The sequence below is a fragment of the Dermochelys coriacea genome, chromosome 3 (assembly GCF_009764565.3).
Source record: "Dermochelys coriacea isolate rDerCor1 chromosome 3, rDerCor1.pri.v4, whole genome shotgun sequence".
NCBI classification, from domain to species: Eukaryota; Metazoa; Chordata; order Testudines; family Dermochelyidae; genus Dermochelys; species Dermochelys coriacea.
Window position 1 is genome coordinate 118,432,275 of NC_050070.1, and position 15,114 is coordinate 118,447,388.

Genomic DNA, 15,114 nt, shown 5'->3' on the forward strand with positions numbered 1-15,114 from the left:
GATCATCAAATGTTACTGTCTAAAATGAAACAACAGAAGAACCATCATGAGAATCATTCGCTGGAAGAATTTCTTGCCTTAAGCTTTAGGCCATTAACCTCAGCTGGTCGTAAATCCTCAGGAAGAAGGATGTTATTGCTGTTGTAGAAGAAACCTATATAAATATATATAAATGTTCCCATTCTCTTGTAGTAATATTTCAATATCTTCTGCTTCCTTTCTTTCTTTGTTGTTGTTATTTGTGGTGGTGGTCATAATCAGGCAATTCATTCCAACAGTTGCCAAAATAAATAAAAATTATAGGGATTGGCTATTGAGTGTATCTTGCTGCCAGGGAGGAGGTAAGAGAAATTCCTGGATACAGAGCACGTAGTCAGATACTTGTTTATATTCTTAACTGACTGATGTTTACTTCTCTGTTTCTTTATGCCAGATGGAGTTTTGATTCCTTTGTCTTATGTGCAGCAAGCAACAATCCTGCAATATTAATTTCTATAAAAAGCAGATAATGGAATCAACTTCCTATTTCAGAGTGAGAAACCTGTTATGTCTCTCTACAGAAAATAGTCCCCTCTGTCTTCTCTCTTATCTAGGGTTTTGTATCACACTCATTTCTACAATATCTGAACCTTCCTCAAAATACAGCACAGTGGATTTAATACGACTACTACTATTTAAAAGCGCTGTGCAAGTCTCAACGCGTTCAGCATTTCAGTTTGAATAATAACTCGAGTCTGAACATTTAACGGAATCCTTTGCTTATCGTAAGAACATAGCCATTTTAAAAAGTCAGAATGGGTTTGTTTCATTTCCATTTTCCTGTGTCCATACAACGTTACTTCTTAAACATGATGTTTCCCTATGATCCACTGTATGGTTTTGGATCTACTGAATTCTGTCTCCTAAGGTGCATCACATAGTAGGGACTCTGCTGGTGTAGCTAGGATTGTATTTCATAAATTTACTGTTGCTTGTTCCTATTTTTATCAGCTCATTATTATACAGTTGGTTTTCTTTGCAGCAGAACATTTTTTTTAAAACTGGGGTTGCTGCGTTTCATTTTGTCTTGCCAGTATATCAGTAAAACAAAATTCCTTGTTTAGTGTTGAACATTCCCTGAGGTTTAAAATAACCGTTTAAATCTATTTTTGTCCCAGTTTTTTTTTCTTCACATATACAGTCATCAATGGTGCACATAATCCTCATAGCAAATGGCAAAACATGAGGCTAAACTCAGCTGAAGACAAACAAGCTGTGTATATACAACTAACCTGATGTTGGGCTTGGAAAGTCTCATTTTGGGTTATGGAACCCTTTACCCACCAGGCCCCCTTCTTTCCTACACAGCCCCTTCCTATAAAGTCAGAGATACTCCTCCCTCCGCGTAGGTCAGGATTTTCCCTATGTAGATCCTTTTCCCCCGGTTGTGGTAACCAAAGAATTCATCAGTTCTGGCAACCTTTCACCTAGGTCCTACATGCCACCATGTTAGAAATTCCATTCTGGTACTTTCCTTGCCAAAGGCCTCAAAGCAGATTGTGTGACAGGTTATTTCTCTCCCCTCAAGAGTGAAGAAGGAGGCAAGTGCATGGAGCTGAATGTGTCAAAGCCAGAGTATTAAACAACTGTATAATTGTTCTGGTTACAATGGTTAAGGCCATTAGGCAATAGAAGTATTGGGCCTTCAAGGAGCAGCAATATAAGCTGGGACCTTGCCCCTTACATCCTATCTCAGAGGCAGAGGGGTATGTAGGGGCATGTCTACACTTACCTCTGGAGCGATTGATCCAGCAGAGGTCGATTTATCACATCTAGTGAAGACGTGATAAATCAACCAGCAAGCGCTGTCCTTTCCACTGGAGCAAGAGGCGCAGACAGAATCAACGGGGGAGCATCAGCAGTCGACTTACCACAATGAAGACACCATGTTAAATAGATCTAAGTACGTTGACTTCAGCTACATTATTCACGTAGCTGAAGTTGAGTAACTTAGATAGATCCCACCCCCCGAGTGTAGACTAGGCCTAAGAGAGTGCAGGAGTGCAGACAAGTACAGGGAAGAACCAATACTGATTGCATTAACAAATCTTCAAGCCATGGTATATTTGTTTCACTGATTAAAACAGTCCTTTTGTTCTGTTGTTGCTTGCTCTGAATAGAGTATTTTTACATCTGGCTTGCCTGGGCTTGCTAATTGTACTTCACAGGGTTCAGACACATCACTATTAGCTATCTGGAGTAGGAATGTCCTGCTTAATGAGCCTCAGAACCAGCATTATATTCTTTCCAATATGCTCATCTCAAGCTGAATCCCTGATTTTCTCAAATCTCATAGCTGAAACACCATGAAATTTATCTGCCACTGAGACTTCACCCCCACCCAAATCTGCTACAGTAAAAAGCTTTCACTCTCCGCCCTCACCCTCTCCTCCACCCAAACCCCCACTCCCAACCAAATAAAGGAGAGAAATACGTGTACAGTATGTAATTGGATTACTCAGTAGTGGTTATGATGCACACAAGCAAACATGGTTATTCAGTTTCCATAGTGACTATGCTGTTGAAGTTATCTATTTCTGGAGTTCCATCACAGACCTTCGATAGCCAGGGATCAGTCTGCAAGCACTCTGCCTTTTTTGACAGCTGCCAGCTAGACAATGAGGGAGGGGGAGGAAACATTCCTTTTTTCCAAAATATGTTCAGCCATTTTAAACCAGTGTTCCAATGGGACCTTTATAACTTCACAAGACAATTATACCAAAAGGTTCACAGATTTTCTTCATCGTTTTTAGAGGTTGGTATTGTGTTATCTTAGTAAGATTTGATTCTGAAAAATTGTATTCCTAGTTTATTATATATCCTTGTGTCTATTCATTATCATGCTAAATCTTAGAGACAAGGTGGGTGAGGTAATTTCTTTTATTGGACCAACTTCTGTTGGTGAAAGAGACAAGCTGGTCCAATAAAAGATATTATCTCACCCACTTTATCTCTCTAATACCTTGGAACTGACATGGCTACAACTATACTGTATATGCTAAATCTTAGTAATACAAGTAATTGTCAAAATAACTGATTATATCACAGTAGTGTATATTAAGCAAAAAAGGTACAGCTACAAAGATTTGAATAGCAACCTCTGAGCGATTGGGGCAGTCCTCTCCCAGAGGCATGGAACCAAGCAAATATTGCACCCCATCACCTACTATTTAAGGAAGCTTACCCCACCTGAGCGAAACTATGGGATCTTGAACATAGAGCTCTTGGCATTAACACTGCCTTTGAACAGTGGTGTCACTACTTGGAAGGGCTCCATCATCCAGGCCATGTATTTACTGAGCTCAAGAACCTCGAGTACAGCGCAGGGCCAAGGCCATAAACCAAAGACAACTCCAGTGGGCCCTATTCTTTTCCCAATTCAACTTTACCTGGACTTACCTCCCTGGAACTAGAAACAGCAAAGCTGACACCTTGTCCCAAAAGATATAGCTCTAACCCACAAGGCCCTAGTCCAGAACCAGCTCACATTCACGTGACCCACTGCCAGGACCTGCTGATGCTCATCCACGCTTCCTCTGTCTCTGGAGTTCCACCATACGAGATGGCCATTACTGACTGAGAAAAACATGACACCCAGGAGGGGATCATGTTTGTCAAGGACCACATCTATGTTCCCCCTGGACCTTCCAGAGTGGCTGTTCTTCAACTGTGCCAAGACACCTACCAGGAAGGACACTTGGGGTGACATAAAACAATTAACATCCAGTACTTCTGGTGGCCCTGTATGCACCCCACAATAGGGACCTTTGTTGCTTACTGCCAGACATGTGCCTGCACCATGATTCCATGTCAGAAAGCCTATGGTCTCCTCCGACCTCTGGACACCCCATCTCAGCCCTGGAAGGCCATTTCCTTGGACTTTGTGGTAGAACTATCAGAATCCAGTGGTTTCATGACCATTCTGACAATGGTGGATTGCTTTTCCAAAATGTCCCACTTCAATTCCTACTTTGGTTTACCCTTTGCCGGCTCTGGCTAAACAATGTAGTCTATCTTCATGGCCTCCCAGATCATGTCACCTCTTATCAGGGGCTCCAGTTCACTGCCTGCTTCTGTCACTAGGTCCTACATCTATTAGGGGTCAATGTGCACCTGTCCTCTGTCTACAATCCTCAGTCAAATAGCCAAAGAATCAACCAGATCCTAGAACAATACCTATGATGCTACACCAACCATCACCCGGATGACTGGTCTACACTATCACCAAATGCTTAGTTCCTGTATAATAATGCAGACCATGCAACCATAGGCCACAGCCCCTTCTTTGTCAACTATGGGTCCCACCCCTGATTTCACCCACAACTATCAACATCCACATTCCCTTTCATTGGCCTCAGACCTAGTACAACACATTCATCACACCCAAGAAGAGGAGAAGGAGGACTACAAAAGGCATATGGATCAGCATAAGCAATAAGGCTCTACCTATTCTGTAGGACAAAAGATATGAATTTCTATAGAAAGACAAACAGATCCTCTCAGAAACTAGACCACAGGTTCCTTGGCCCATACCAGATTTGGTGACAAATTAAACAGGTCATCTTTGAGCTCCAACTCCCTCAATCCCTTGAGTCCACTTTGTATTTCATGTCTCACTCATAAAACCCTACACTGAGAACACATTTCCCCATAGACTCCCATCACCACTCCTACCAGTACAAGTACAAGATCAGGAGGAATACATTGTCCACAAAGTCCTTGATTCCAAAGTCAAGCAGTGTAAATTGTGGTACCTGATTTGATTGGGAAGGTTACGGCCCAGAGGAATGCACCTGAGAGCAAGCTGAGAACATTCACGCTCCTGCCCTGGTTCAGGTCTTTCATAGGAGCCACTCTGAGAAACTTGGACCCATGTCACCCAGAGGGCACCCCTAGGAGAGGAGATGATGTCATAACCCACAGGCCTTGAACATTGGCCCACAGGGTTCACAGGAGCAACCATGCTCCAATCCACCCCTTGGCAGCCTGCTGACAACTGTTTACCCAGGACTCATGAAGCCCAGCCCCTATTTGAGGTTCCACCCCTGAGGTCCTATTGGTGGAGTCCCACTGGCCTGACTTAAGCCAGCAGCAGGAACAGAAAGCTGTCTGAACAACTGAGATCCACCCTGCTCTTTGCTGTGTGCTTCCCACTCCCACTCCTCCAGCTTGACTTTCTGGCATCCCAACTCAGCTTGACTCCTGGCATCTGACTTGTGGTTCTGATCTCAGGTTTGTCTCCTGCTTCTGATCTCCCAGTATCCTGACCTGGCCTGACTCTTGACTCTTGTTTCATGACTGTGGATTCTAGCTCTGACCACTAGATCTGGCTGCCCACAACCCAGCCGTGACAGCAGTTTATATACTCAATGCACTGTACAGACATTCTCTCATCAATCACACTCCACTGGCAAGTTATTCAAAGAAAAATTAAAAAGAAGAGAGGAAAATGCAGAATTCATGTTCTATAGTCCTGCAGAGAGATGCCTCTCTGACATGCTTACCTTTGGATAGTGTCCTCGCTCCTATCAAATCCTCTGGCACAGTTAGGCGATCCCTGCTGCTGTCTGATGAATGTGTCTCTTCACTTAATAAAGAGTTCTGAGATCCATTATTAGATCTGAGAAGCCGGCTTTCTGCCATTTCACTACAGTCTGCCGTTGGATGATCATCAGCATGAATCTGGACACAGAAGGATAAAGGCTGATCAACCTCTTCCATGTTAACTATGTCAAGCCAAGACTGTCTCTCCGGATGAGCCATTTTGGCTAGCAAGGAAGATGAGGAACATTGTGACTTCATGGTGCTTTCCAGGGAGGACAGAGAACAGGATGCTTCACTTGATTGAGGTGAGATCAACAAGGGCTGCTGCTGAGCCTGTTTTCCGGAACAAATTGAGGGGGGAAAATAGTTATCCAACTTTTATTTTCTTATTATAATGGCCCATGAAATAGGAGATAACTATATATATAGTTTTGCACTAAGTTTCCCACATTTTCAAAGTATGAAAAGACGTGCATGGTCACAAATCAACAACTTCTCCCCATACATACTTACACACACCACAGAGTGCACATTCTCTTTTGAAAATGTTAGCATATGGGCTTTCAAATATCAGCTAAGGCCTTACGTGCTAGCTGTAAGCCCCGAGAAGAGGTGAAGAAGGTGCTGAGACTGTGGGGAAGTGGCTCAGGGAATTGAAGCAATATTGCCAGAGCAGTTAAGGCGAGGCAGCAGGAAGCTTCTGTCTATAGGGTCCCTGGGACAGGACCCAGAATAGTGGGTGGGCGTAGATCCTCCCCACTCACCATTGGGGAAGTGGCTGGACTATAGAACTGGGAGATACTTCCCCTCCCAGAAGGGGAAAAACATGGATAGTGACACAGCCGGAGGGCTAAGTCATACAAAGGGTGCTGCAGTTCCTGGACTGGGGTGGGTCTACAAGTGGAGACAAGGCCAGGAGAGGCACTACCAGGAGAGGGTGTGCCCGATGAGGGAGCTAATCTATGCAATGACGAGTAGGAGGCATTCCTCTGGGGAGCAAACTATGTCCCACTGAGTTCCTAAAATAGGAGAGATATCTGTAATGATCAGAAGAGAGAATATCAAAACTGGGAGCATGGAAAAAGGTTGAAGTTGGGAAACCTCGTGACTAGGCATGACAAACATAATGCATACTCATATCCTTAGATAAAGGGCCATTCTATTATACCTATTAACAATACACTAATGATCCATAGATTAACAGCATATCTAAAAACCAAATATAACATTTTATATTATGCTGTACCAGCTTTTGCAATTCACTATTTCCTTTTAAAGCTGGTGGGAGGGAAATGAAGCACAGTTTCTTCCTGGGGTGTAATCACTAATCTTTTGCAGCAGACAAGGAGAGTTGATTAAAAAAAAAAAATCCTGGATAGAGCTATGTGAGTAACTGATTTTTCAGTCACTGGCTGGTCTGAAAAATTAAAAAAAATATATCAGTTTGGGTGGAATAGAAACTGAAATTTTTCAGAATTCTCAGTGAATCAAAAAAGTTGAAAAAAAATTATTTCATGTCAAACAAAATGTTTTGTTTGGGTATTTTTAATAAAAGAAAATGAAGGACTAGATTCACAAAACTGGAGGGGGGGCAAAGGTGACGCATGGGGGGCTACATGCCCCCTCATTTGCATCTTGGGTTGTACTGACCATGCTCAGTAACACTGCTGACACTGGCTGCCCTTCCTCTGTCCCCCCACTATTGGCAGGCACAGGTCATCCCTGGCAGTGCCCTTATATCCAGTAGCCTGGTAGCTAGGGCACTTCCCAGGGATGGGGAGAGATCCAGGTTGAAATTCCCTCTCTGGAGCAGATATTTGAAACTCAGACCTTCCCTCTCCCAGGTGAGCGACTTAACCACTAGGCTATTCTGGAGTGGGTCTCTCTCCATCTCTACTGTTCCACTTTGTATAAAATATTCATTGGGCCAGAGAAAGAGAATAGGAATGACACTAATGGTTCAGGTACTCATCTGGGAAGATTGATGCCCAGGGTCCAGTGCCAGCTACAGAGTAGGGGTTTGAACCTGGTCCTCCCATTTCTCACATGAGGGCACTGACACCTCCACTAGCTCCAATTTTGTGAATGGTGAGTAAATCCCTTTCTGAATCTAGCCCCAACTCTGAAATGTTCCGTTCTGATAATGACAAAAGGATTTATTTTGACATTTCCAAAATATTTTCTTTTTTTGTTTTGACAGAAACAATTCACTGACTTTAACAAGAATTTGTGAAATGTTTTGGCCAACCCACATCTGCATATTTCGATAAAAAAAAGGTCAATCCAAAAAATTTCATCCAGCTCTAATCCTGGGACCCTGCTTGTAGCACTGACTGCATTCTGGTAACTATATTAAAAACGTTTTTTTCAGAGCTCTTGAACCTAACCCAGCTGCTTACAGAATTTAAATTATTTACACGGTCATAAATTTCATCTGCTAGAATCAGAAGTTCCTCATGGTATCCCAAGAAATAAATCTGACAATAAGCAAATCAGGGGGGTTTCTCTTCCCTAATATTTAAGTCAAGGAGAGACACTGGCCAAGTATTTGTACCCCAAAGCAGTACAAATAAAACATAAAAATGAATGCCAATGTGATGTTAATGTTCTGATTTTAAATGCTCAAAAATCAGGAAAGAAAAATTTGGAATTTACATATGTAAAAGAAAAGCCTTAATGATATGTAAACTTTGCATCTGTGTGAAGGACTCTTTTTCTTTTCATTTTGTATTACAGAGAAAAAAGATGAGGGGGAGATAGAGGAAAAAACTCTTCTACCTCTCTCTCTCTCTCTCTCTCTATTTATTTATTTTAAAGATATCCAGTATTTACCTAACTTACCATAGTGGTTGCTTTGGAGCTATTGCAATCTTCCATATACTAGTAAATCTTCATTTTAGAGACATTTTTAAAAGCAGATGTTTGACCAAGGCAATCCTAAGGATCCCACTAGAGATCGATGAGTCTTTAGGGCCTCTTTTACAGAGAAATTACTGACATGAAACCCCTTAACTGTCCTCTTGGGACCTCTGCAGTCTATTATCTCAAGGTAGCTGCTGCTGTTTGGGAGCAATAAATACACTCACATGTGGGGAAACCTAACACACATGGGCAGCAACAGTTTTTGTCCTACAAATGTCCAAAAGGACTTGTTTTTAATATTTTATTTTATTTTATTTTTACAGATACCCAGGAGCACTACTACACATAGTAGACTTATGACCATTCATGTTTTGTTTTTAAACTATCGAACTGATTTTTGGTTAGAGGACTACAAAGAAGCAGCTGAAACTTTATACTGGGAGTACAGCTCAATCCTCACTACCCTAACAGACACCATGAACTGAACTGGCTGCCTATTGGTGTCTGGAGAGAGTTTAAGATGCTAGTTTTGATCTTTAAAGCCTCAAGTAGATTGGGACCTTCCTGCCTGAGAAGCCATCATTTTCAAGAGAGCCTAAGTGATTCTAAAGTTTGAAGTATATAGTCCAGCTTGAGGAGACATACCTGTGCTAGCTCTGACCAAGTACGTACCTATGGCCTTGGATGGGCTCAGACTCAGGGTGGCTAGCTCCTCCTGCTGTTAGCACCACCAGGGCTACGATAATTCCTAGTGCGCTGGCTCAATCGAATTTACACCTTCCAGCTCTTGTGTAGACATACCCTCAGAAGCATAAGTCCCATTTTCAAAAGTGACAGACACTTGGGGGCCTAAATGTCATTGAAAGTCGGAAAGATTTAGGCTCCCAAGTGTATCACTTTTGACATGGGTTTGTGTTCCTAAGATAAATGTTACTTCTAATAAAAATTAGAAAGTATGCAACTAAGGTATGGATTCCAACCCTGGGTGTGTCCAAAAGAGCAGATTTTTCATACAAACGCATCCAAAGTCTGGCAAACGTCAGAGATTTATAGCACAAAAATTCTTTATTCAAGGCACACATCAAAAGCATTACTTCACATACCTTCCCAAAACCAACTGCTCCATTTCAAACATTACCCCAGTATGAGACATGCTGTTCATTTGTCCAGTGGCTCTGCTGCTCCAACAGCTGCCTCTGGTGATTTATGAAATTTTGGCCAAGGAGGACTTTGATATGACATTAAATCAGGTCTGCTGGTGTCTGAGTGCGCTCTGCTAGCTGTGACTAGTAGTTGAAGAAAGCTGTGGGTAGGACCGACCTGTGCCAACTAGTGCACTGCCTACTGACCAGTTCTAAAAAAAGTCTGGGTGCTTAGTGGATAATAGGCTTGTTTCCATCAGGAAGGTGATGTGAGGGTGGGGAGATGAAAGCTAAAGAGGGAAGAGGGTGGAAGAAAGGAAAGAGGAGCTTGATGAGGGGAGAGATCAAGGAAATGCGAGTCCTCACAACGTCCATCTTGCTTACACCCCTCCCGCTCCTCTGCCTTGCTAAAATCTTAAAGCCAGCCTTACTCCTGATGCAGTGGATTTTACATACAACAGAAGAACATATGGGAAGGAGACACCCAGTGATGGCCTTTGCAGTAATGGAGTGGCAAGTTTCTGGCATGCCAGAAAGAGAATATTAAAAATAGTACATGATTAAACCCACTTATGGAGAAATGCAGAGATATTCAATTAAAAACTCAAGATCAACATAAGGGAAGGGCAGCTACAAAGTGTTGTAACAACCCATTTGCTTTTATGCTGGCACTCTTAAGACAATGATTCACTGCAGTATAAAATTCAAGATACTTTATTCATTACTAGCCTTTGACCCAGCATAAATCTTTGAGCAGAGTCTTTAAGGTTTTCATTCTCTCTGCTATTTATAGCCTCTAGACCACATTTAACTTTCAGTTAGCACAGGAAATAAAGAATCTTGAATTTTACGTGCCAGTGAACAATACATGTTCCAGGAGTGCCAGGTGGGTTGTTTTATAGTGTTTAACATTAGACAACAGTTTTAGGAGAGGAAGTGCAGATTAATTTATCTGACTGAAACAGAAGGGGAAATAAGTGAGCGTGTGACACATAATCCTAACTTTATAAAAGCAAATTTAGCTCTGATGCAGAGTGCCAGACAGACATTCCTGCAGACATATTCTCTTTTTATCCACAGAACAGTACTCACAACTACAGTGCAAGCTTCACTGACTAACCCATGTGCCTCAACGTATTCAGGAAGAACTACCTCTATAGGTGAGGGAGTATTTAGTATTTGACTTTTTGCTTAGGAAAAATCAATATGGGAGCCTTTTAGTACCAACCACGCTCAAATTTATTGTGATGTGGACACCTGTTTAGTAGGAACTGGAAATAAGACCAGTTTATTTCACATGTCACTGCACTCCTTTTTGATATTAACAACTTTCATTTATTACTGGCCTGGGGTGGATTATTTAGGTTGCACTAGTGCCCAAAACATGCTAGGCACTTTCCAAACACAAAGTAAGACATAATGTAAGACACACACACATGTTCACTTCAGCTCCAAAGATTGTAGGTCCCTCTCCATCTGAACCCCCTCCTTACACATGAGATAAGTAGATAAAAATGTATAACTAGACCTTCTGTTTAGAATATTCCCTTCTGCCAGGCTTCTGTTATAGATTAAAGTAAATGGCTCCTGGGTGAGGGGAAGGGAACATAAAAACAAAAATCAGACAAATCAGCACCAGGCATTAGTTGCAGTGTCAACGTTTGGGCTCAGGCTCCAGCCCGAGCCCGAGCCCAAACGTTGACACTGGCCATTAAACAGCCCCTTAGCCTGAGCCCTGCAAGCCCAAGTCAGTTGGCCTGGGCCAGCCACAAGTTTTTCACTGCAGTGGAGAGATACCCTTAAAGAGTCTAAAAAGATAAAGAGAAAGGAGGGGGTGGGGCAAAGTGCTGCAACATGCAAGGAAGGTGATAAATAACTAATGGCAGGTGTTGATTTGACTGATTTTTGTTTTTATGTTCTTTTCCCCTCACCCAAGAGCGATTTACTTTAATCTATATCAAAAGCCAGGCAGAAGGAAACTGGGGAATATTCTAGACAGAAGCTCTATGGGGAAACAGAAAGAAAGAGACAACCAGCCTAGCTTTAGTAATAGTACTTTTTTTCCTTCTTCCAATCGTTTGCCTGTTCAATGTTAGAAGAAAGTGATTTTTTATCGTTGTCACATGACATCCTCCTCCCTCCATTCACCTCTCTCTCTCTCTCTCTCTCTCTCTCTCTCTCTCTCTCACACACACACACTGAGTTAAAGTAATAATTAATACATTTATGTTATGGAAAAATGTAAAAATGAATAATTCCAGAACAGACCCCAAATTTTGCCTGACCATTAGAAAGAAATGTGTCTCTCAGTGTGCTGGGTTTGTGCTAACTGAAACATGCCTTTCAGTTCACAAGGTCTGTGTTAATTATAGGAGAACATCCTGAAACAGAAATCTGTTCTAAAGTAATAAAATAACCATTAAGGACAGCTGTTGTTACAAATCTGTTTTCCGAAATTCAGAAATAAAATTTGTTAACCCCCACTCTTGCATTCTTATCTTGATTGTTCTCTTTTCATATGTAACAAGTGGTATGAATGGGCTTATTAAAGTCTGTCATGCCCAATTATTTTAAAATAGTCATGGTAAAAAATAAATAGGTAATAAAATGTAAATGTAATAAAAAATATGTTAAGTAAAATAAAATGTAATTGCGAATGCATGTTTAAATAAACAATAAAAGGTTAAGGTGCCAGCCTTAAAATAAAAAAAACAACTACCCAGGACCGTTTGGCTGAAAAATGCACTGGGTGAAATAGCCTGATAACCCTGAGGGCACACCGGAATCCACCCACAACCACCCCAAGGACGGGGGGGGAGGAGGGGGTCACAAAGAATCAGAAAACAAGATAACAAGTCATTATTGCTGTGCCATCTGCGTGATTGATTTTCACTTCAAATGCGAGACCAGCATGATGAGGCAAACCCCATAGACTTGTATGAGGATGAATGCCTATAAAAACAGATCCTAAAGACTGGGGTCTTTGGGTCTGGTTCTGCAACCAACTTCCAGGGGCATCGGATGCGCATCTGACAAGGCCCTGCTCCATCCTCGTGTCCAGGCTGCCTGGCCAGTGACTTGGCACGAGCAGCTTCTAGGCTGCTAACTGTAACAACAACCTTGCAGAACTTGTATTCACAATAAACATGGCATATTGCCTTATCCCCTGAATAAGATCCTGCTGGTTTTTATTTTCTAAATATAACACACACACACACACACACAGACTTGAGTTCCAATGGTTTTAGGTCCCTCTCTCAACACCAAACCCCCTCCTTCCATGCTAATGAGAAGCTTACTCATGAGATAAGTAGATAAAAATTGATATGTTGGGTGACTATGAGCTAGACTCTTTTCAGTATCACAGAAGAGTCTCTTTGGGAGGGATTTAAATGAGGGCAGGGTAGTGCCCTCCAACTTTCATTCTAAAATGATAACTTTTGATTTAGCACGCAAATTAGTCATTTCATCCATGTGTTCAGTTCTCAGTGCACTATCATGGAGAAGGATGATATATTAGTGTGAACTGTCACCAGGAAGGAAAGGAGGGAGGAGAAGGGTGCAGCAAAATAAGAACATCCATATTTCACAGGCAGATTAAATAAATGCTTACAGCCCTTATTTTAAATTATTAGTCAGACTTGCACCTTTTGAAGAGGGTGTGATGACATTTGTGCCATCAGTTTAGCAATTGGAAACAAGCTAATTACTGTAATACATACCAAATGAGGAGGAGGTGGCTGTTCTGTGTAAGGAGGGGGTGGAGTCTCTCCTGCTATTTCTGTATCTTCATGTTCACTCTCACTATAGCATTCTAGGAAAAAAGAGTAAAATGAAACAAAAAATAAATAGACACCTATTTATTCCTTCTAGCTGCTCAGCAGCTGAAGATCATTATATGATTATATTCAATTATATGATGGAGTTGCCTCCGATTGCAGGGAACTGCACTCAGTGACCCAAGAGGTCTCTTCCAGTCCTATGTATTTTGGTCTGAAGGCCAAAACCCATGGTCTTAATGTCTCCTACAGCAGTGTCTCTTCATTGCTATTTTATGACAACTTGTTTTGAAATGTATTTTTATTCCAATGTTATCGTTATGGCAGGAGTCATTAGATGGCACTGCCATAGACGATTTTACTAGTTCCTTTTCTTGGCATGTGAGCAGTTTTCAGTCTGCAAAAATGCTGCGTTGTTGGTTTTGCAATTTTGAGGAAGCTGTGGGAAGCAGTAGGAAAGTTTGTTCCCTTCCTTAGTCTCTCTATCTCGTGTCAATTCCTGGGGCAGAGTTGCTCCCGGGGAAGGAGGCATTGGTGTTTTGGACAAGATTCCTGGAAGAGGGTGATTGCCTGCATATTGAAGGAGTACTTGTGGCACCTTAGAATGCATCCGATGAAGTGAGCTGTAGCTCACGAAAGCTTATGCTCTAATAAATTTGTTAGTCTCTAAGGTGCCACAAGTACTCCTTTTCTTTTTCTGAATACAGACTAACACGGCTGCTACTCTAAAACCTGCCTGCATACTGTTTGTGACCATCTTCATTCTAGGATTGATGTACATAGGGTCAAACAAACAAGTTGCACTAAGAATGCAGTCAGATTCCACCTCACTATTTTTAACTCCAGCGAGAAAGACCTGAAAGGCCCCAACATCTGCTACTGCTCAGCAGAGGGACAACAATATGAATATAAAGGAAAATAGTAGGGGAGTTAGTGGAAGTATTCACTGCTGCCACTTGGGAGGGTTTTTTTTAAAAACTAGATTAAACAAACAAAGCATTCATAAACATGGTATAGGTTCTAATCCAGTTATACTCTTTTACAGACCGAGAAATTGAGACATAGAGCTTAAAATAGCAAAGGTGACAAAGGAAATCAGCATGCTGTTGGTCCTAACTCCCAGGGCCCTGCTGAAAACCACTGGGAAACACTGCTTCCACTGGATTAAATCCCTCAGTAGCAGCCACCAGCACTGGAGATTTAAACTCGGAGCAAGTGTTTATCTGAGAGACTTCAGTCTATTTAAATGCTTTCCCGTACCACATACCATGTGCGACAGAGTACACACATACTCTGCACCTGGACATCTGATCTGAACTGAGCCACTGTGCGGTTAGCAAGAATCAGTTAAGCAAAGTGTAATGACGACAACATCAGTGGGTGTTGGCAGATTGAGGTACGGACTGTTCCTGTGGTTTCAATTGGAACCAGTATTCTTCACTTCCTCTTCTAAGCTGTTGCACAATATTACTATGTGCTGTTAAACAGCAGTAGCAATACCACCTTGCTATTTTTGACATCGCTTACAGGGAGTTTGTGAGGTTTCTATTTTTATGTTCATGAAGCATTTTGTGGTTTTTGGATTTTATGGCACCATACAAGTGTGCAGCATCACCATTTGGTAACAATCAATTATCATATCTTTCAGATAAATTATTGGTTGTACTTTTTCCCCCTTCTTTTATATATGGAAAACTGTGTGGGTCACTTTTTTAGTTCTAATAATTTACCTGTCAGCAAAAAGCTCT

The 15,114-nt window shown here is 41.7% G+C and overlaps 1 protein-coding gene across 9 annotated transcripts in view; it reads right to left on the bottom strand.

The window, feature by feature from the left end:
• IPCEF1 (interaction protein for cytohesin exchange factors 1) overlaps positions 1-15,114 on the bottom strand; it is a 135,581-nt gene that overhangs the window by 18,674 nt on the left and 101,793 nt on the right. For 7 of the 9 annotated variants that reach the window (XM_043511225.1, XM_038395779.2, XM_038395780.2 and 4 more), the window contains 2 exons: positions 13,310-13,401; positions 5,544-5,916 (listed from right to left, as the gene is read on the bottom strand). In XM_043511225.1, the coding sequence (XP_043367160.1) occupies positions 5,544-5,916; positions 13,310-13,401 (465 nt within the window). The remainder of the gene's footprint in view (positions 1-5,543; positions 5,917-13,309; positions 13,402-15,114) is intronic. The other 2 variants (XM_043511229.1, XM_043511230.1) reach the window with 1 other exon arrangement.